We start from the raw sequence: 21,093 nt of genomic DNA, 5'->3' as shown, positions 1-21,093 counted from the left end.
AAAATGTGTTAAAATTACAGCATACTGGCAGTATAGTTCCTTATCAACAGTAGAAATTTTTCGTGTTGCTAATAACATGTCCTGCACTTTAAAAATATAAGCTACTAAACAACACTTGGCTGAATCTTTAAGGGGATGAAGAAATGAGAAGTAGAAGAGCACAACAGTATGGTGCCAATAATGATTTTCTGGTTTTAAGTATTGTTTAGAGAAGCTTGTTTCATTTGAGAGATTATTGTGTGGGAATATCTTTTGGATGTTCAATTGACACTTTCAATTTTTATGATACTTTTTCCCCCAGTTTTTGGCCATTTCTAACAAATTCCTCAATACATTTAAACTTGAGTGGTCATCTTAGTAAAATACTCCATTTTTAAAAGGAATTCTTTTAAATTATGCATTTAAATAGAAGAATTCAGAATTAAAGGGGTAGTATTGAGTCAAAATGGAAAATATCCCTTACTTTGAAGCTGGACTCATGTTTTTATAATAGGTGTTCATGCTCACCTCTACAATTTGATTCCACAAAGTCATAAGCACATATCTAATTGCATGTGTAGGAGGTGCTTTTTGGCATCAGTAGGATCATGCAGGAGTAGAGTTAAAAATGTAGGGAAATAAACATTTGCAAAAATCGAGGCTGAGTTATGCCTCTCCTTCACAAAAATAATTTGACTTGGAACATTTACTCTGTTCATACCATGTTACAAACTATTTAGAAATATAATGCATTTATGCTGGAATATCAAGAAGCTCCCAGCTGTTCTGGTAGTGAAGGAGAGCCCATCAGTGCTGTGTGAGCACATCCAGAACCCAAAATTGCTATTTCTAGAGCTACTGTCTGTAGAACATTGCCAATCTAGATACCTAGTGTACTTTAAAAGGAGAGAAGCAAAAATGTGTATGAGAATGAGGGGATGGGAAATAGGTATTGGGCATCGGCAGGAAATAGCTGTGTTTAATCCCAGGCATCACCAGAAAAACTGAGCAGCCAACAAAAGTGATTGCAGCTGTATTGAGAATATCCATCATTCCAAATTCAATCCTGCTGCAGTGTTACTTGTAAGCAAGTACCTTTCCTGAAAATCCTGAAACACTCCCCACCTTCATTTTATAGACCCTGGGACATACTCATGGAATTTAGTTTTATTAGCATATAAATAAGAAACTGAGAGTATAAAAAGAGTTTAGGTCAAGTCATGTCTATGGGCTTTGGCTGCCCTGGACTGCTGTGCCTGTCCTTAAGCCCTTTCATTCTTCAGATGGTAACTCCCACTACCTGCAGTGTGGGGTAACAAGTTATTTATGCCACTGAATCAGCACTGACCCACTTAGCAAGCAACACATCCTGGTGTTACCTTTAGCACAGACAACAGGCTTGCTACACATTCATGCCCAGCCTGTTTTCTGCTGCCCTGTGAGCATTCATCATTCCTGGTATCTGCCATGCCTTAGGCTGCCCACCCAAATCCCTACACTGTTCTCCTGTAACTCACCCTTCTCTGTGCTCCTCGTGGCTGTTCAGTTCCACCCATCTTGCCTCCCTTTCCTCCATAGCCAGCCTGATCTTGCTCCTCCAGCTGTGTTTCCCAAGACCATATAAATGACAGCTGTTCCTCTTCTACCATCCCAGTTGTTTCCATTCCCTCCCACCTCTCATTTTGCTGCTGTTCTGCTCCATCTGGAGTTTTATATCAGCAAATACACCAGTCATATTTGGCACTGCTACTCCTATATCTAATCACAGCTCTGTACTTATAAATGACATAACAATTTCTCATCATAATAAACCTTCCCAAGAAATACCACAGCAAAGATGAGCAATGATTTTAAGTCTAATCATTTTGCATGGGGACAACCAGAAGAGCTTAAAAATAAATTATTCAGACCATTTGTATGTCTAGATAAACTCTGTGAATCATTTGTTATAATGATATAAAATTCACCTGAAATGCTTTGGGAAGTTATACCTGAGCATGAGGGGAAGCATACAGGATTTCAGGAAGATAAATTCCAGCTTTTGGAAGCAGAGTTTGAAAAGCAGCTGAAACGAAAACTATTTGGCCCTTGAGTAGGGAATGACATTGCAAGGAGAAGGAGAAAGACTCCTTTTCTCAGAGCAAACAAAATATCCAGGTCTGGCTGTCTGGCCAGCCCAGCCCCACATTCTGTCTCACTGTTGAGAACTTACTAATATGAAAACCAATAGGATTTAAAAAAAAAAATCATAATTGTCTTTTTTCCTATTCTTTTAAAACTAAAGAAACCAAGGAAGAAGTGTAAAGTTGAAGAGTTGAAGCCAGTGATGTGTGTTACCGTTTCCTTGTGAAAAGACAGTTTTCTCATCCATGTCTTAAATTCAGCATCTGCTTTTGTTCAAAATAGTGTAGGATCAACTGTGAACATTGTAAGCCCCTTCAGGAGACAGAGAAAAGGAGCTGCAGGATTCCTGGGGGAGGAGAAGCCCACATGCTTTAACTGAGTGCATCTACGCTAACAGGAGGCCTTTTAAAAGCTTCCTTGAAACACAATATTGTCTTCCAAGGTTAATCCAGGATAGTAATAATTAATTGTAAATTGAGAAACGGCTTTAATTCTTCAAAACTAGAAAAACCTGATGCACCAAGCCCACTCGCTTAAAGGGCCAGCAGTAAGAAGACAATGTGGCCTCACAAAGCGGGAGGCTTGCAACTGGTTAGCTTTTAGAAACGAAAGTGAAATGGGAATGATTTTCACTCTCTCTTTCTTACAAATTTAGCATCAGCAAATGTTTTTAAAATGCATTTGCTTGATGGATTAATGTGATTTACGTCTAGTGTCGAGTAATCTGTGGTGGTGTTCTTTTTGGCTATCTGGACATAGTTTTTCATCAGCAGGAATCACTGCAATTACATGACCAATAGAAGGCAGAAGGTTGATCATCAGTGATAAAGCTCAAGATGGATTAGTGTCGTGTTTCTTATATCTTTTTTCCTTATCTTAAAAAGCCATCCTGAGTTGCTTTTTTTTTTTCTGGTCCAACTCTTAGACTTTTTTTGTTTGCTTATTTCCTGCTACTTGAGTGAGAACCATTTAAGACATTGGCAGATTTTCTTAGTGCAAAAAGAAGGGCTTTCGAGCTGCAGTTTCATGAATAGCTGTTTACTCATAGAAGTGTCACAATTTTGAGTAACCAAAGATTTTAGTATAGCATGGCATTGAGGTATGTTAAAAATATTTAGAACAGTGCCATATGAGTGTTTTTGCTGGTTACATTCTCTCAATTTGCTTTGCTATGAGGATATGATGGGAGGTATGTAGAAGCCATCAGGAAAAATAAATCACCTGGATGTTGGATGGTGCAACAAAAAGTACTAATGACTATAATGAAGCCAAAAGTGTATTAAGTCATAGAGTTGGAGGAATATTCTTGTAATATGGGATGTATTTTAGGCTTGCTTATTTTGACTGAAACTTTCACTTGCATTCTGATACGTAAGAAACTGCCACCCCGTGACCTTCATTTTGTCTGTTTTTAAAGGCGTATGACGGCTTTGCCAGCTTGGGAATATCACGGCTGCTGGAGCCTTCAGACATGGTTTTGTTAGCCATCCCTGACAAACTGACTGTCATGACCTATCTCTATCAAATAAGGGCACATTTCTGCGGCCAGGAGTTGAACGTGGTTCAGATCGAGGAGAACAGCAGCAAAAGCACATACAAAGTGGGTAACTATGAAACGGACACCAACAGCTCTGTGGACCAGAAAAAGTTCTACGCAGAGCTGAGCGACCTGAACCGGGAGCCTGAGCTGCACCCACCAGACAGTGCTTTGGCAGACTTTGCCTCTCAGGATGACTCTGTGTTTGTAAATGACAGTGGTGTTGGCGAATCTGAGAGCGAGCATCAGACTCCTGATGACCATTTGAGCCCAAGCACAGCTTCCCCTTCTTCACGCAGGACTCGAAGTGACACAGATCCACAGAAGTCCCAGCAGAGCTCTGGAAGGACTTCTGCATCTGAAGAAATTGGGAAGTGTAGCAGTACAGACACGACACAAGTGCAGCCTGTGTTGGGAAGGAAGAAATTGCTGATAGCTGACACTTTAGACTTCAGTGACTTAGCACATGTCAGTGATCAAAAGGAGGATGTGTCTCCCACAGTTGCTTGTGAAGATAACAACAAGAAGAGACACCAGAGCTTAGACAGTACCCCTGGTTTCACAGAGCAAGACAAGTTGGGATGTATAGGATCCACAGAGAGCACGAGAGCAGATCCCAGTTCACCTGTCACAAAACCAAGTTTATCTCCTACTTCTAAGCCTGGATACTCCTATAATATGGATACTGATCTTGCAAAGAAACCACATGCTTCTCCGAGGCAAACAGAATCTGATTCTGACAGTGATGCCAGAACAGCTTTAAATCATGCAGATCCAACTGTGAAAACAGCCCAGGTAAGACATTTATGTCTGTGAGTTAGGATAGAGGTGCTGTTCAAGTTCTTTCTCTGTGTTTGTAATTTACACCAAATCTTCGGCAAGTGGTCTGTTTTATTTTTGGGCAATAAATATTTTGCCTAAGAAGTAGGTGGTGCTGAGAAACAGTCATTCCATGAAAAACTGGTTTATAGAAATTATCCACTGTTAATCTTTCCAATCTCACTTCAATTAAAGGAAAGTTGTGTTCTCAGCTGTCTCAAAGATGGCTCCAAAACTTTTGCCTCTGTCTATGGCAACACATTTCCTCTGAGTGTTGCATACTGAAGCAAAAACTGGAAGAATATATTAATCCATGAAGAATGTAAAGCTCTGAATACTTTAACATTTACTAAGGATACTTCAAAATCTTGTCTGGATGAACATAGCTACTTTGGTGAGGTAGAAACTCCAGACTGTTAAATTATGCTGCTTTCCATTGAGTGGCCTAAGGCACGTTACTTCATCACAGTGTCATTTTCCTTTCTATAAAGATAACAGTGTATGCCCACCTACCTTGCAGATTTATTGTGAGAATGAGAGTATTATGAATATGCTGAGTATTTTCAATAAATCATATCATCATAAAAATATGTAAAACATGTTATCACCTCCATTTACAAAAATGCCAAAGCAGACATAATTTTACCCCTGTGAAAAGTTTTCTTGAGTTTGGGCTTTGTGCCATTAGCCCTGGTAAGAAAAGAATATATCCAGTCTTTTGGTAGTGTGAATTGCTTCAAATATTTTTATGGGGTTTTTTTCTGAGTAAACACCGCAAAGATTCATTTTATTGCAAGAGGAGCAGTCTGTAGATGGGTAATAATGGGCAAATATCGGTTCCAGAGCCAGCTAAATCCTTTCCTTTAATCAGTGAAGTCTCATGAGGTTTCTCTTCATTATCATCATTACCATCCTCATCATCATCATCATCATCTTTGTGTAGTGGATGAGAAAGGAACAGCTTGGCCCATACAGAATAAAAGAGTAGAAGGAGACAGCATTTGTTCTCTGTGAAGATTTTCATGGGCAAGGGTGTAACAGGCCAAGAAAAAGCAAGAGTTGACTTTAAAGGCAGTTCTTTGTTGCTAATTATTGGTACATTTATTGGTAATAAAATCTCAGCTGTGAGGCTCCCTCTGAAGCTACACTCAGTTGCTGGTTAGAGTCAACCATCTCCATTTCCACGTGGTTGTTGCATGAGCACAACAGCAGCTCTGGATCCCATAAAGGCCTATAGATGCTTTTTCCCAGTCTTCACAGTTGACCTTGACTAAGAATCCAGCCCTTGGGAGTGTGTCTGTCTGGGAGCTGCTCATGTTCTCATGCTGCCTGTGCAGAACTTCCTTTTGCTATTTCTGCTCTGCAAATATCCTCAGTTTGTGAATGAAGAAGGGACTTTCTTGTGGATATTCATAAATAAAGCAGAAGCAGATATTTTTGCAGGGTTTTTTGCCTTGGACCCAGCCTCTTAGAGTTCAATTTGAGTTATAAGTGAGTGGTACCCATATAAGTAGCCAGCAAAGCATTTTTGTTGTATCCATATTTGCATACATATTAAAGTAAATAAGTAAACACATAGCATGTTTGACATGGCTTCTGTGAAGCCAATTGGGTTTTTTCCACAGTCGCAGTTTAAAGGCATTAAATATTGATAGAAATTAAGTTTTAAGGGGAAGGAAGAGAGCTCCTATTTACATTATAAAGGCCTATGACTTTTTTTTTTAACATTTTGATCATCTTTTCATTCCTGTAGAATGCTCTGTCACCTCATGAAGACATAATTCATGTGGCTCCTGACCTTCATTGTATAGGAAGGCCACTGCCTATTAACTGCTGTGTAAATGTCCAGCACCCTGAGGCTGCCTTGCTGTTAATTGTATTTCTTTATTTTTAAGCAACGTATGTTGTCAAGACAGGAAGAACTTAAAGAACGAGCAAGAGTTCTGCTTGAGCAAGCAAGAAGAGATGCAGCATTAAAAGCAGGGAACAAACAGCTAACCAGTACCCTCATCCCAGCCCGCAATAAGCAGCTGAACGATGTAAGAAACGTTGGCCAGTCTTGCAGTTTATAGAGTTAAAATGCATTGTATGTACTGTTGGGGGGGGGGAAATGTCCTTGCAGAATATTTCTTCTCCGTGTTTGGTGTGTTGTGTGTCCTTCATTCATTTTTAAAGCTTGTTTCTCCTGATGGCCAATTGCAAGGTGCCTCCCACTTCCGTGGAAGGGCAAGTCTGGGAGCACCGTCTTTGGTTGGCACTGCAGTTTCTGGTGGGATGAAACCCAAAATGATAGTGAAGTAATCTGTGCTATCTTTGATTATCCTCTTTCAGTTAATGTCAGTCATTTCCCTTAGCCTCTGATGTGAGCTCCTTGCTGCTTTAGAAGTGTTGTTGCAGTGAATGGAGCTGCTTGTGTCAGCCTGGTGGAAGAGTTGGTGGAATGCTTCCTTTGTATCACCAAAGTTGATTATGCTGGTGAGGGGGGAAAGTGGAGCTGGGGAATGAGCTCCAGTGTTGGAGCAGCTGTGGTTGCATCTCCAGTGGCCTCTATGGTGACCTGGAAGGATCCCTACTCTCTGGAGATGAGAGCTAATTAATTTTTATGCAAACCTTTGCAATGCGGGTTTTGTGATTCCAGCTATTGCACATTAGAGACTGTACTGGCAACTGGGAATGTAAATGTAACTGAAAATTAATGATACAGAGAAAGACTGGAATCTTTATGGATTCCCACCTTTCAGAGATGAGTCCTGAGGGGAAGATTCTGCTCTTTACAGAATGAGGATCATACAATCAAAAAATGAAGACAGTGATTTACATGTCTCATTTCATTCTCCTAACTCTCTTGGATCCATCCTGGTTTGGGTTTTTTTGTAGAAATTCCTCTCTGTTGACCGACACTTGATTTTCCTTTGAAATATATTCATAAAGGCAGACAAGTCTTATTTGTATAATGATATATAAACCATTGTTTTCTTAAGTTTTTCCTAGATATGTACATTTTAGTATAAATTTCCCTTCAGATTTTTTTTAAAAATTAGCTCTTCATAAAGAAAATAGCATTAGAGGAGAGTTACTATAGGCAGCTACTCAGGCAGAAACAACTGTAATTAAAGTTGCCTAACATTTTTTATTACAAGCTCTTATTCTCAAAGGTTTTACAACTTTGCTAGTATTTCATTGTTTGAGCTGAAATCTTCCCCATCAGCTCTTCCGCCTCAGGGTAATATTTTTAATTTTTTTTTCTTAAAAAAAACCCTTTTGAGCTGTTTCTCTGTATTAGGTTGGATAAAATATTGTTTAACCCATATTAAAAATAGATAAAATTTAGGAAGAAGGTCAGATTCCCTTGAAAAACCTGTTCAAAACGGTCCAAGCTGTGTTAATACCACAATCTTGTCAGAGAACCTTGAAGTTCAGAGAAGTTCCTAAGTGTCAGTAAAAATTGTCTGTATGAACACTGCCCAGTTAGAGCTCTTGTAAGGATCAGGGCTCATTCTGATGAAGGTCACAGTATTGGGAAGCAAAACTTTCTCTTTTAGACTCAAACTGCTGCTAATGAAATCCAAACAGGAGTAAAAGGAGCTGCCCCACTGGCATCCAGAGAAGAGATGCCCTGGGTAGGTGGCAATGTGAAGGAAGATGGTGTCTAGGCCATGAAAACCAGCTGAAGGGTAGGAGTTGGTGAAGGGTTTTCAGGGTGAGAGTCGGTGTAGTTCAAGGAGCCAGATTACCCATGGGACCTTATTTCATTTGTTACAGAAGCTGAAAAATTAATTAGAAGCCTGCAGGAAAGGGAAGGGCAGTCTTTTAGGGCAGCTTGGCAGAGCCAAAGTTTCTTGCTGCCTCCATCAGAAGCTTAAGGAGAACTGTCCTGGAGCAAATGGTCCTGGCCCATGTGAAATCTGGGCACTCTGGGCAAACTGTAATGGGCAGTCTTGACTTAAGTTGAAGCTTAAGCTCCTCAAAAGCTCCTCAGCTCTAAAGTGTGTTGTAGAGAGGTGATCTGGAGACTCTTATGTCTAATATAACTCATATTATTATATAAAGTTGATATATAATAGTATATATTATGTAAAGCTGTGTATAACATGTATGTATATGTTATACATATGCTGTACACATATCCATACATGTGCATATTCCAAAAGAGGATGCATGTGTGCATCAACACATATAGGTGTAAGAGAAAACACATTGATTTCTGTTTAACATATTTGATATTAGTAGAGATGAGGTGTTTCCATTTGGTGTAGTTCTGCCAGTTTTCTACAGGTCATTGCTCATTTGATTGTTAGCATATAGTACAGACTTATTTCTATTCATGGTTTTTTTGGTCATTAGGGTTAATAATAAGAACTTTGACTCAAAGCAGCGTTGTATGTGTCAGTGTGCAGTAATGTGTAGTAGTGTGTTATCCAAATGAGAGTTATGATAATGAGAATCAGCATTTAGTAGTGGAAATTGGACTAGGCTCATTTTCGGGATGGATTGAGATTCAAAAGAAAATGGTTTAAACCAGGAAGATCTAATTTTAAATAAGAAAACTTTCAAGAGATAGTTCAGGGGCAATTCTTTTGAAAGTAACTCTTGAAGTTTGCAATTGCACCTTTTTTGATACCTTCTCAAAAAGAGCTTTAAGCATCCTAGTCTTTCAGACTGTGCTCTGTCAGTCAGCCCAGCTATGTGAAGCCTATGGAGTCATTAGTGACTTTAGAAAAGTCTCATCTCCTAGGCCTTGTTGTTACCATTTTCCATGTGTCATATGAGAACCAGAAATTGCTGCTTTTGTGGTGACCAGGTGACAGCAGCATTCAGCATGTGGGGCTGGACAATGTGCATGTTGAGGATGGGTTGTGTTGCTGCTCGGGGACAGCAACAGGGAGAAAATTCCCAAATCTGTACCATGGCCATAAATACAGGTTTACTTGGTGTGTGCCTGCCTGATTTGTTTTGGTAAAAGTCCATTTTGAAAAAAACCAGTGTTCCTGTTTCTCCTCTAGGCACAGAGCATGGCCTCATTACTCCCATTTCTTCCCTCCTTGCAGCAGGGTTGAAGTTTTTTCAGTGTTATGTTTGCTTATTTGGTGCTTCTCAGAAGCCTTCAATCTCAAGGTGCATGCATGCCAGACAGCATGTGGAGGTATGTGTGCAGTTATTTGAAGTCTAAGAGGAGACTGCATTGATCAGAACCTCCTTGAAATCATGCTCATGGTTTGGGAGGATCATAGCTGTGTCATTAAAATTGATGCAGCCCTTTGGAGACTGGAAGAATTAGCTTAAGAGCTCTGTGAGCAGAGTTACTGATCCCCTCGTGGATCCCTTTCTCTATGGTAGATTTATAAACAGCTCAGCCTTTCTGCTTGCTTTCTTGATGTGTGTGTGCATGTGGTGACTCTTTTACGAGATGCTTCTGTCATTTGCAATCTGATAAAGCAGCTGTAATCACTTAGCTTTTAACCAGGAGAGCCTTTTTATTAGCTTACTCATTTTTATTTAACTTGCCTTTCTCATGGTGAGTATCACAGGGCTAGAAGGGACATATCTGCTCCCACCAGATGCTGTAAAATATCAACCTGTAGTGATGGTTGTTAACAGCAGCAGCTTGGCTGCAATGTGATGTTGGAAAGGTGAGGAGACTGCAGCTGGGCTATGCAACCTGTCTGGCAAAGTGACAGGCTAGAGGGGACCACAATGAGTGGGAAATATTCAGAAGTCATGGGCCTAAAAAGCTCTTCCAGGAGGGAGCCCTCAACTGCAGAACATGGAGTGGAATCCCTAATTCCTGAATCTCAGCATAACTCCACTGTCAGCAAATATCTGCAAAGGCCGTTGGCAAAATCTTCTTTTTTTCTTTTAGTGACTGGTCCACATAAAGAATGGAAATTTACTGCAGCTGTCATTTACTCTCTAAACTCAAATGGCTATGGTTATAGAGTCAGCATGATTACAGAGAATGGAATTAGGAGTTAAGAAATGCACAGGCAACTTTAATTAACCTCCTTTGTGTATATGCATTATGATGTAGTCTTTAATTATGTGATCACATACTGTTTTCCCCAAAGCAATTGTGTCTCATTTTCCTCAGAGGATAGAGGTGATGGTGAAGGCTGTTTGTCCAGAGGACCTCTGTACTTTTACTTGCAGAAATTGGAAAGTGTACCACAAATGAAGCAGGCATTGCAAGGATTGAAAAGATGAGGTCATGGTCAAGGTGCTTGAAAGAATTAAATGTACTTCTGTATTTACCTGAGTTCCTGATCAGTGCCACTAAGTCTTTTGAACCACATTTCCTCCAAGTGGTCACTGTTTGTGTATCCTGCCTTTCTGGATTGCTTTGAGGCAAAAGTTTGATTTGCAGATATATTGAGCATCCAGGTCTGTCAGGGAAATCAATTGGAGCTGAGCTTGAGACACATAAAGGGCTCTGTAAAGCTTAGTATACTGAAAAAAACTCCAGGTAATAGGCTGCCCAGAGCAAGCACCCAGTGATAGATCCTTTTAGCTGGATCTCTCCGTCTCAGTTCTCATCAGAAGAGCAGGGTAATAACTCTTCCACGGCTTGTTGTGAGAAAGGAATGTGATTAATGCTTTTGAGGCTCTTAAATACTGTAGTGGTAGGCACTGTAGAAAGAAATAAAGAAATTACTAATTCTGTCTTCCAAGCAAAATTTGAATATTGTGGTGTAAAGAATAATGCTACATGTTGATGGGCCTGCATATTGAACAGTGAAAATAAACCAAGTTATTGAACACCCCTGGGTAGAGCTCTGGTCTGGGTTGAAGACCAGCAGATAGTGAAAGTAAAAGGTGGTGCCACAACAAGGCTCAGTTTTAGAGGATACAGAGCAGGATGAAAATTAAGATTATGCGCACTTGTTTTATTTCTGGCAGCTCCTAAATCTTGTGTCAGATTCTTTTAACTTGTTTTTGTGAGGTAGACAGCTTTAGCAGGAATGCTGTATCACATGGAATTCATGAAAAATAGTGCCCATCTGGCAGAGGATGTGTTTTTCTCCCTGACAGGGGCCACAGGTAATTTCTGAAGTTGCTTGGGTTTTGCATGAGCTAAGGATTCCTTCCTCCTTGGTGAATTTAGGTGCAGGACTAGGCCACCCATATATGGATTTGGCCAAAAATTTTGCTTATTTAGAATCTGGCATAGATTCTGGGATGCAGGAGTTCAATAGCATGATACCTGGAGGGAATCACTCAGTCTTTTGCGTTTTGTGAAATAGGAAAATAGCAATTCTTTCTTCACAGCAGCATTTGAGTATAACTACGCTAAAAATGGTGAGGGTCTCCATTTGGGCAATAAGTATTTAAAAGCAGATTAATACACTCTGAAGTGGGGCTTCGGAGGGTAACCCTGATGCTGCTGCTGTGCTTAAGTGCAACTGTTGCTAGCCTGCTTTCTGTACAGAGAAAGATTTGGGCTTAATTATCTCTGCAACCATTATTTTATATTTATTCAAATTAAATGACAGCAATAGCTGCCTCTCTCTCTATATATATATGTATGTATTGAAAACAAGAAAGAATTGAAAGAGCAGTGGTGACTATGTTCAGCTCTTCCAGTAGATTTTGCCGATATGGAGTACTTCACCAAAAAGCTCTTTCCTCCAAACACACAAACCCTGTCTGTGTGCAGGCAGAGGAACAGGCTGTGCCATGAGATTGTTTCTTCTTGCTCAGAATACTGCTTTTTATTACTCCCTTGCTCAAAGGACTTGTTGCAGCTGTATCTAATTCATTTTTAATAAGCTCTTTCTACTTCAGGTGTCAATCTGTTGTGCCCATTACTTTTCATTTTCACAAATATTTGAATGCAAAATGATAACTTTATTTTTTTGCATGCACTGGACTATTGGAAATGGAAGTTCTTTTTTGAAAGGCTTCAGAAAGTGACTGAATCTGAAAGGAGATGAGTCTTTATGATGTTTAATTTTGGTTGCATACATTTGCACAGATATAGAATATGCCAGCTGCAATAAAATAAAAACAAAGCATTATTTTAAATGCTCAGGAAAAAAGTTTAGTAAATGATCCCATTTACTGATCACGTCCTGCAATAATCAGCTGCCCCTTGGAACTAATAAGCTCCAAACTGGCCATCTCCAGTATGTAAACTCTAGCCAACATGAAAAGAAGTGGTACCAAAAGAAAATTCAGAGTAGATGGCAAAAATAGAATATTTTAATTTGGTTGAAAGATGCCTTAAATTCAAGGCAGCAATGCAAATGTTCTTTCCTCCAAATATATTTTCAGGTTGTTGAACATGAGTACAAAATAGCTTCATTTGGTATTTTTTTTTTCTGTGTCAAACCAGAATCTCTACTTCTGTTGCATTAGGAAAAGTATTCAGCTTATCGGTGGATTTTTTGTAGTCTCCTCAGTTGGAAAATAAATGTCTGTGATTGAGGTGGTAATGTTAATTCATTTAAAGAAGCCCTCTCAAGTTATTCCTATCATGTTTTTCCTTTTAAAAAATAGATAAAAATCCTGGTCTTTATTAATCAAACATCTAGCATGAATTTATTTAGGTGTAGGACTTTGCAGATGGCAACCTTGGTCTTTTAATATTAATTGGAAAATATTGATTGAAAAAAGAATAGTCTGTCATGCTGATAATTGCAACCAGATTTAGATATGATCACTAGATCTTCCTGAGATTACAAAGAAGCAGTTACCATCTAATTGGTAAAAAGATTGAACATTATTTTGGTAATCCTTGAGCTTTGGTAACTTATTCCCTGTTGTTCATTTATATGTCTTGTCTGTATGCCACTATAAAGTGGTTAAATATGGTGAAAGCTGATAAGACTATGCTGTAGAGTATTTACATTTCATGAGCATTCCAAGTTTTATAGTTGTTTTAGCAATATACTCTTCTTTAAATGGAGGTTAGACCTGCTGATTGAACACTTCAAATCCACAACTGACCTGATATTTACTTCTTTATAGCAACAAGCTAAGGTTGAGATAGTCTGATCTCAATTCCTTGATGGCAAGAACAAGCAACTTGTTTTATTTAACGTTTCTCAATACATGAAAAATAAAAATAATCTGTAACTTTCCAAAAAGGTTCTACATCTTTTGACTTCATAGTTGATCTGTTTAAGCACTTTCTTGCTATGAAGTTGTGATATTTCACTGTACAAAAATATCACTGTAGACAAGTCCCTGACGTAGCTGTGAAAATAAATCAATTAGTGCATGTAAACTAATTTTGAAGAAGAATTAGTATGCACTGTCAGTTTTATACCAGGAAGGATTTCCTGAATAAAGCATAACCTTTGATAATGCACAACAAATGTTAGCAGTTTCAGTTTTAGATATAAATGCTGGAGTTTCTCATCTGATTTTTACAGCTCTTATTTCCATAAGATGTATTTGTTTACACCACTTAAGGATCTGGCCTAAATATATAAATTTGTTTATTATGTGGCTGTAAATTCCAGGTGCTGCACAGTCTGCGGCCATACCATTAACTCACACGCTGACTGAAAATAGGCTGGCAGTTTATTAATGGAATTTCAAGATCATCTGAACAAAATTAGCTCAAAAATTCTAACATCTCCTATCCGTTTATAAATATTAGCCAAAAAAAAAAAAAAAAAAAAAAAGTCTCTGTTTCAGAGCTATCCCTTTGTGTGCAGAGTGAGACCCGGGTTTCTCAGCCCCGGGAATGCTCTTTTCCTATCGCTGCTAATAGCTGTGGACGTTTTCCGTGTGGATGTTCAGTACACGCTGTTGTGAATCCCAGGATGATATTGCCATTACTTAGAGCTGTATTTTGCATTGCCTATTCTGTTATTGCTCAGCATGCACAAGGGTAGAGTTAAAATCTTTATTCATTTCATTTAAAAATGTTTCTTTTGTTCTCCTTATCGTGTTCTGGCTTTCCCAAGGATATATGCCTTGAACGAAAAGTCACATGTGCATTACTAATTGTGTGCCATTGTATTTACAGTTCCTAGTGGTGGCACTGTGAAGCTACTAATTCTTTTGCTTCACTTGATGTAAAATAATCTGAGTGTCTTTGATAGCAGTGAAACAGTATTAATTGTTTTGTACATTTCTTGGTCACTCTTCTTAGGTGGTCTTCATAATCTATTAGAACTTTCAGCCAGATTTTTGTAATGTCATGCCTCCAGCAGTGATTAAATTGGTAATTAATGAACAGTCCTTGGCAACATAAACCACATCCCGTTAATTTTCCCTTTTGAGTTTTTCGAAGTTGTCGTCTCTGTCAGAAAGCATTGCGCCACCTTGCTACGGCCCCTTGGCATGGAACCACAGCGACGGGATTTTTTGCAGCCATTAGTAGATCAGAGCAGTAATTTCACAGTATTTTGGTCAGGGTAATTATAGTACCAAGTACCAAGTAGAGTTGGGAATTCACACAAGAAGTCCAGAAATACCAGGTGAGCTTCCTTGTGTTCACTGGGACGTTATGATTAGTTTAATTGGGCTTTGTTTGATTTCAGCCGCGGAGACTCTTTGTGCCACGGCACTGCAGCCACTTTCCACTTTAGTGTTTCTGACCTGCATTGACAGGAACTGGTGCAAAAATGAACTCTTTGAAGTGGGGCTCTTTGGAGAGGGCAACTAAAAAAGGGGAAGAATGATGTGTAAGTAGTGTACTGTAGCAAAGCACGACACCAGCCCGAGCACCCTGCGTTTTGCGGGCGACGCGATTCAAATTCTTTCATATTTTCGACTGGAACGGATAATATTTCTGCCACGTTTGTGCAAATCTCGAGCAAATTGCCACATTTAAACACACAATCTGTTTTTAACCGCTGGCTTTTACATAGCACCTGCTGTTCTACCTTCCTTTGAAGATACAGTTGTTTCTCTCACCAGAAATTCTGTGAATCGTCTATTTAGTCCTGCAAACAAATCTGGGCGAATGCATTAATGAGACTGCAGCTGCACTTAGCAGTTCACATGTCACAAAATAGTAGGTAAAGGCATTCATACTTGAGTGACTGACTATAGGTGTAGTGGCCTTCAGCAGTACATTGTGCACATTAAAGTTTAAATAGTCACTTGCCTGTTGGCTTCTGAATGAAAGGACTGTCACTGGTCACTTCTCCTAAAGCCTTAATGAAACCAAATAGTTTGCTACGAGTTTGGGCCTAACCATTGGGGTGTTTCATGCAGTCTTGTCAGTTGATGTTCATGAATTGACTTGAACGAAGATCAAAGTGTTTCTCAAAATGGAGAAGCGGGGAGAGAGACAGCTCCTTCAATTGCACCACAAGAGCTAATCAAGCCATCAGTTCTTTATGCACTCTGCATGCCTTTAGAATTTAATACCCAATGGTTTGTCAGGACAAATTGAAATTCGGGGGTTGGCGGGGAGCGAGGGGGGAGGTGGAGGGTGTCCCTCCTCAGCCTGCTGAAAATAAAATAAGCGCTTCGCTCTTGTGGAGGATCATTTTGATAAATTTTATCATTTAATGTAAAACTGCGACGTTGATTAAACGTTTGGGGTTGAAAAAAGAAGTTACGGTGAAGGATTCAATGGGCATTATCCACCTTAGCGCTGAGTAGAGATTCAGGTTTAAAGTGAAAGAGAAACTAAACGGGGTGATTTTTTTGTTTCTTTGATTGCTAATGAACTTTTTTTTTTCTTTTTTGCTGAAACATTTTAAATTGGATTCAGCAGATAGATTTTTGAGTGTCAGTTAAAACAAAGTCATGTGAAAATGCTTCTCTCTCTCCCTCCCTCCCCTTCTCTCTTTTTAATTGATATGATTTAGGCAGAGGAAAATGGTAAGGGGGATTTTTCTATTGCAGAAGCAATTTTTAAGGGATTTAGTCTTATTTAGCCTGAAGGTCTTCACACTAATGAGAGCACTTAAGTTACGTCCAGGCGTTGATTAGACAGCTCATCTATCAACTGGAGCATGAGAATTCGTATTTTAGGTACCTTTTATACATTATAAATTTTTTTTTATTACTTTAGACTTTATTTTCCACAAATTTTTAATTGCCTCCTTTCATGTCCAAGGTGTCTGTAACGCAGCTGATGGAGCACAAACGCTAACAGGGAAATACTCTACATTTGATGTTGAGTACATTTTGATACATTTTGATAATACCGAAATTTCGATAATATCGAAACTGCTTCTGTAGAAATTGGCGTGCTGGCTGCAAATTGCTACCAAGGTACATTCCTTAAACCGCCACAAGCTCCCTCAAAATCTAAATGCATTTATTCGGGAAACACGGAATTACATAGATTTTAAAATGCCCAAATACTCCCCCCACCCCCAAATTGTAAATGCTCTCTCTACCTGTAGGTTTTTTTGCCATGTTTAAAACACAATAGCATCTTAATTATTTTCTGAACCGTTCTGAAAAGTACAGCTTTTGTAACTTTTTGACATTTCAGGTTTAAAAAAAATTAAAACGTTGCCACCAGCTTGCACTATGAGCAGCCTGTAATAACAGTTAAAAAAGCTTTCTGAACTATTTGACAAGATTTCTTAGTGCTGAGGCCATATGCTGTAGCCTTTAAGCTATTTCTTCCTATCAGTTTCATTATCACCTGCCTCTGAGTCTCCAATATCATCAGTAAGCACATGCAGAATCATAATTATGCCATGTACAAGTTCTTTGATAACATGTACAGTTTTCTTCTTAATTCTTTATCAAATGCATTGATCGTGGCATGTGTGCATTGATCCAGGTCCACCATCTGGCTGTGTGTGATAAGCACAGTGGCATCTTTGCATTTCCACTGTCATTCATTGCGCTACAATTTGGCTGCAGGGGAGTAGTGGCTGGGATTAGCCCTGTTCTGCTACTTACTTGCATTTTAAGTTGACACCTCTACAGCGGCTCAGACCACATTACAAACTGAAACACATACGCACGACTTAGTGATGTGACACTCCTCAATAAGCTTACTCCACTAGCTACTCAACAATCTGTAATTGGATTTGTAGGAATAACAGCAAAAGATTTCCTAAGAATTGCTGGGGACAGAAGGTGAAGTTTTCTCATTATTGGCAAAAGGCTAGGTATAGATCTTAGGCGATTGGTATTTTCCATTAAAAAAACCTGCCAGCAGTTTGCAGGACTTTTTAAAAAAAAAAACAACCCAGTAAAATAGGGTCCAGGGAGATGTAGGGTTTGCACTCGTTCTTTTCATTCTCATCACATAGAAGCAGACAGGGATCTCGTTACCCTCCCCCAAAAATTAAGAGAAGGGGGGAGGAAAACCAACTTTGGGAGGCCCCCTGCAGCCCGCTGGCTTTGTAGGGCTGGGAGTGACCTGGGAGCATTCCTCAGGAGGGCATGTCCCCTCCCTTGGCGCGGGGCTGCCCGCCTGAGGAGGAAGCTTCCCAGGATGGCAGTCAGAGAGATGCTGCTCTCCAGCTTACGCATCCCCTACACTTGCCAAAAGCCTTTGTTTCATAACACCACTTTTTCTTTTTTTTCTCTTTCTTTTTTTTTTTTTTCTAAATTATAAAGTCAAGTTTACACAAGAGAAAATCCCTTAAGTGGAGCTCGATGAATGTTGACTCCTACAATGAGTAAGCAGCTTTCTTAACTTCTGTCTGTAACTCAGCTGTGGAAAGGCACAGAAAACACCATCTTTAGCCCGTTCCTTGCCCTGTCTGGATGATGGCACTATTTCAGGATATTTCTGAGCCCCTGTTTGTGGGTCATGCCAATAGCACTGACAGTCACCATGACGGGCAGAACAGGCTATGGATCCCAGCACCTTAGGTGATTGTTGACCTTAATTATACTTCCCGGATGGAGGAGAGTACAAACTTGCCTAAGCAAGGAAAATTCCAGGGAAGAAGTTAGTGGAGGTCTTTGTCTCTGTTTTTGGTTTAGGTCAGCTTTCTTGGTGGTATTTCCTGGTGTTTCCTGCCCTCGCAGGGTTCTCTGGGAGAGCACCTCACTCTTTGCGTCAGCAGAGGAGGAAAACACAGAGTGGTTTTGGAATTGGATATTTCAGCCTGTCCCTGAAACTTGCTGTAGAGCCAAGTGTAGTGTGAAACAGACGTGATCACCTCTGTCACAGAGATGTGCAGCTCCCAAATGGTTAAATGGGTTAAATCTTATTTATGTGAATAGAACTTGGGGGCTGTTTAGCAGAATGCTCCAGCACAAATACCTGTGGTTCACTTTGACGTTACAATTTTTTTGTTGGTTTCTTTACTTATAAATACTTGAACTGTTAGACCTTTTACTTTTTTCTCTGAGAAAGATGTATTTGTACCAGATTAGAAAAGCTAAACTGTTTCTTTACATTGAATAATCAGCCTGTCATGACAAATCTATCTACTTCTGCATGAGTAGGTGCCAGTTTGACTAGCTTCTTTTAGGCTCACACTGGGTTTTAAGCTGGATCCGTGTGCATGACTGGCAGTGCATTTGTTGGACCAGATCTAAGGAGCCAGAGAGCGTTCAGCTCCTTTTTGCCTACAAAAGAGCAGCCAGACAACCAGCAAGAGGCCTTGGATGTAGCACAAGGTGATACTTACTTAGTCAGCCATTCTTTTTTTCAAATATTTTTTTTTCCATTCAGTAATCTAAGAGTTTTTCAGTTTCACAATGACATAAGGAATTAAATTATCAGTGGATTGTTTCTCTACAGCCACCATTCTTCACACCAGAAATACTGTACCAAGTGAATTGAACATTTTCTAGAACAACATAAAATTATTTTAAAAAATTTAAAAATAAAAATAAAATAAATTGCTGGCTACTTCTTTAAAAATACCTCCTTGGTTTAAGGAGATGTTTCCCATTTTACAGCCATGCAACCCTATTTTATTGTGAATTTTGGGAGCTTTTTTTCTAAAGGGGGACAGCTTTGTTAAGATATTGTTTATGATGCTTCTGATTTCAGACTTTGAACTACTTCTGTGTTCATTCTGTCTTGCCTCGTCAGTGTATCAGTGCCATAGCTCCTAAGCCAATAGCTACTTAAGACAAGCAGTTTGATACTTTTTATGATACACATTCGTGAAAAAATATTTGCAAGGTACATGCAGTTTATGGATAGTGAAATAACTGATGCAGACACCAAGCAGAAGGCAGAAAATACCCAAGATGTTTATGTCTGTCTTTGCTTACCACCTCCTACGATCTGAATAGCCACAGAAATCCAAAGCCACATTTGTTTATGCCTGGTGTTCCTTGCTTAGCAATCCATATTTTGCTCACTACCTGTGTGTTTTGAGCTGTTCTGAGACAGTGGCAGAGACCAAACATAAATGTGGTCCCCAGGGTGATCAAAGATTTAATCTGACCAGATGGGACAAACTTGAGAAAGATTTTGACTTTCCACTCTGTTTTGCAACAAGAAAGGCTGATTTTTTTTTTCTCCCGTCCTTTCTTTGTTAGCAAAGGCAGAGATCAGGCCATCCCCAGAGGAATGAGCAGGTGTGGCCATTTACAAGCATGTCTGGTTATATTATAAACCAACATAAGAAAAGTTTGAAATGGTTTGAAAAGATCTGCTAAACAGTTTTAATGTTTCATCCCAAATCCTATTTACTCAAACAAGAGCCAATCAAGGTCACAGTACAACCCAGCCTGCTCAAACCTTTAAAGATCATGTAATTTTTTTTTATTATTATTATTTGATTTTTTTTTTCTTTTTTTTTAAATTCTGTCTTCTCTCCTAACTGAAAAGGTACATTTTGATAATCCTGAATAGGTACATTTTGGTAATCCTTGCCTCTGGACAATCACAGAAGTCTTTTTCTTTCTGAATGGCTAATAACAGAGCCGTTCTTCCTGTCTAATGATGAAAGAGGTGGCAGTCAAGTTCTTTCTCTTAGATGTGCTGTGCACTCACGGCTGACCACGAACCATTTTGAAACCTACAGCTACAGGAATCGCTTTCTCTCTTAGGTACAATTCTGGTTTGATTTTGTTGTGGATTAGAAGTAATTTACCACATTTTTTAAATTTTCCTTTTGTGCCCCAGTCTGTGGACACGGTAAAGAATTTACTTTTTAAGCATCAAATAAATGCAGTTCACCAGATTATATATATATATTTTTTTATGTTGAGAGGATGACACATTATCAGACTTCTGGGGTAAACTCATTTTGGATCCTCCCAAAATTCTGCCGAAGGAGGACTGAAAATCCCTGGCAAATATTTTGTGGTTTATTTTGTTTCTTCTTTTTTTTTTTAATGTGAGAAGATTGCAAAATTTTTAGTCATTTAAGGAGATGTTTTTTAAGGGGGTGTTTAGGGTTTTTTTTCCCCCTGAAAGACTCCACCACTCTCAATATTTTCCTGAGTTGAGCAGCTCTCAGCTGGCTGGGTAATGATCTCGGAAACTGCCCCGCCAGTGTTTCACATTCGAATTCACCTTCCCAAATCCACGGCATAATTTTTGGCCAAAGTAATGTCAGTCATTGCCGTCTGCGGCGAGTACAAACAGGACCCCCTAATGGCAGCCATTTTTATTTGTTTCTTAAGATCCAAAGGCTGCTGAAAGAACAATTGGATAAAGTTGAGGATTGGAGAAGCTTGATTTTCTTGTTCCAGTGAAATGAAACTCCCGTCCTTTTTTTTCTTCCCCTTTCCCTTAAAAGCCGGAGTCAGCTAGGGGGTTGTAGCTGTGTCAAAGCCGTTGGGAT

General features: G+C 39.3%; 1 protein-coding gene across 12 annotated transcripts in view; it reads left to right on the top strand.

The window, feature by feature from the left end:
- The window catches only part of EHBP1 (EH domain binding protein 1), a 200,855-nt gene that overhangs the window by 124,440 nt on the left and 55,322 nt on the right, over nt 1-21,093 (top strand). For all 12 annotated transcript variants that reach the window (XM_085054353.1, XM_085054362.1, XM_085054361.1 and 9 more), the window contains 2 exons: nt 3,521-4,435; nt 6,355-6,498. In XM_085054353.1, coding sequence (XP_084910479.1) covers nt 3,521-4,435; nt 6,355-6,498 — 1,059 coding nt within the window. The remainder of the gene's footprint in view (nt 1-3,520; nt 4,436-6,354; nt 6,499-21,093) is intronic.

The sequence above is a fragment of the Lichenostomus cassidix genome, chromosome 3 (assembly GCF_008360975.1).
Source record: "Lichenostomus cassidix isolate B80296 chromosome 3, HeHo_3.0, whole genome shotgun sequence".
NCBI lineage: Eukaryota > Metazoa > Chordata > Aves > Passeriformes > Meliphagidae > Lichenostomus > Lichenostomus cassidix.
This window is presented reverse-complemented; position numbering and strand designations above follow the sequence as displayed.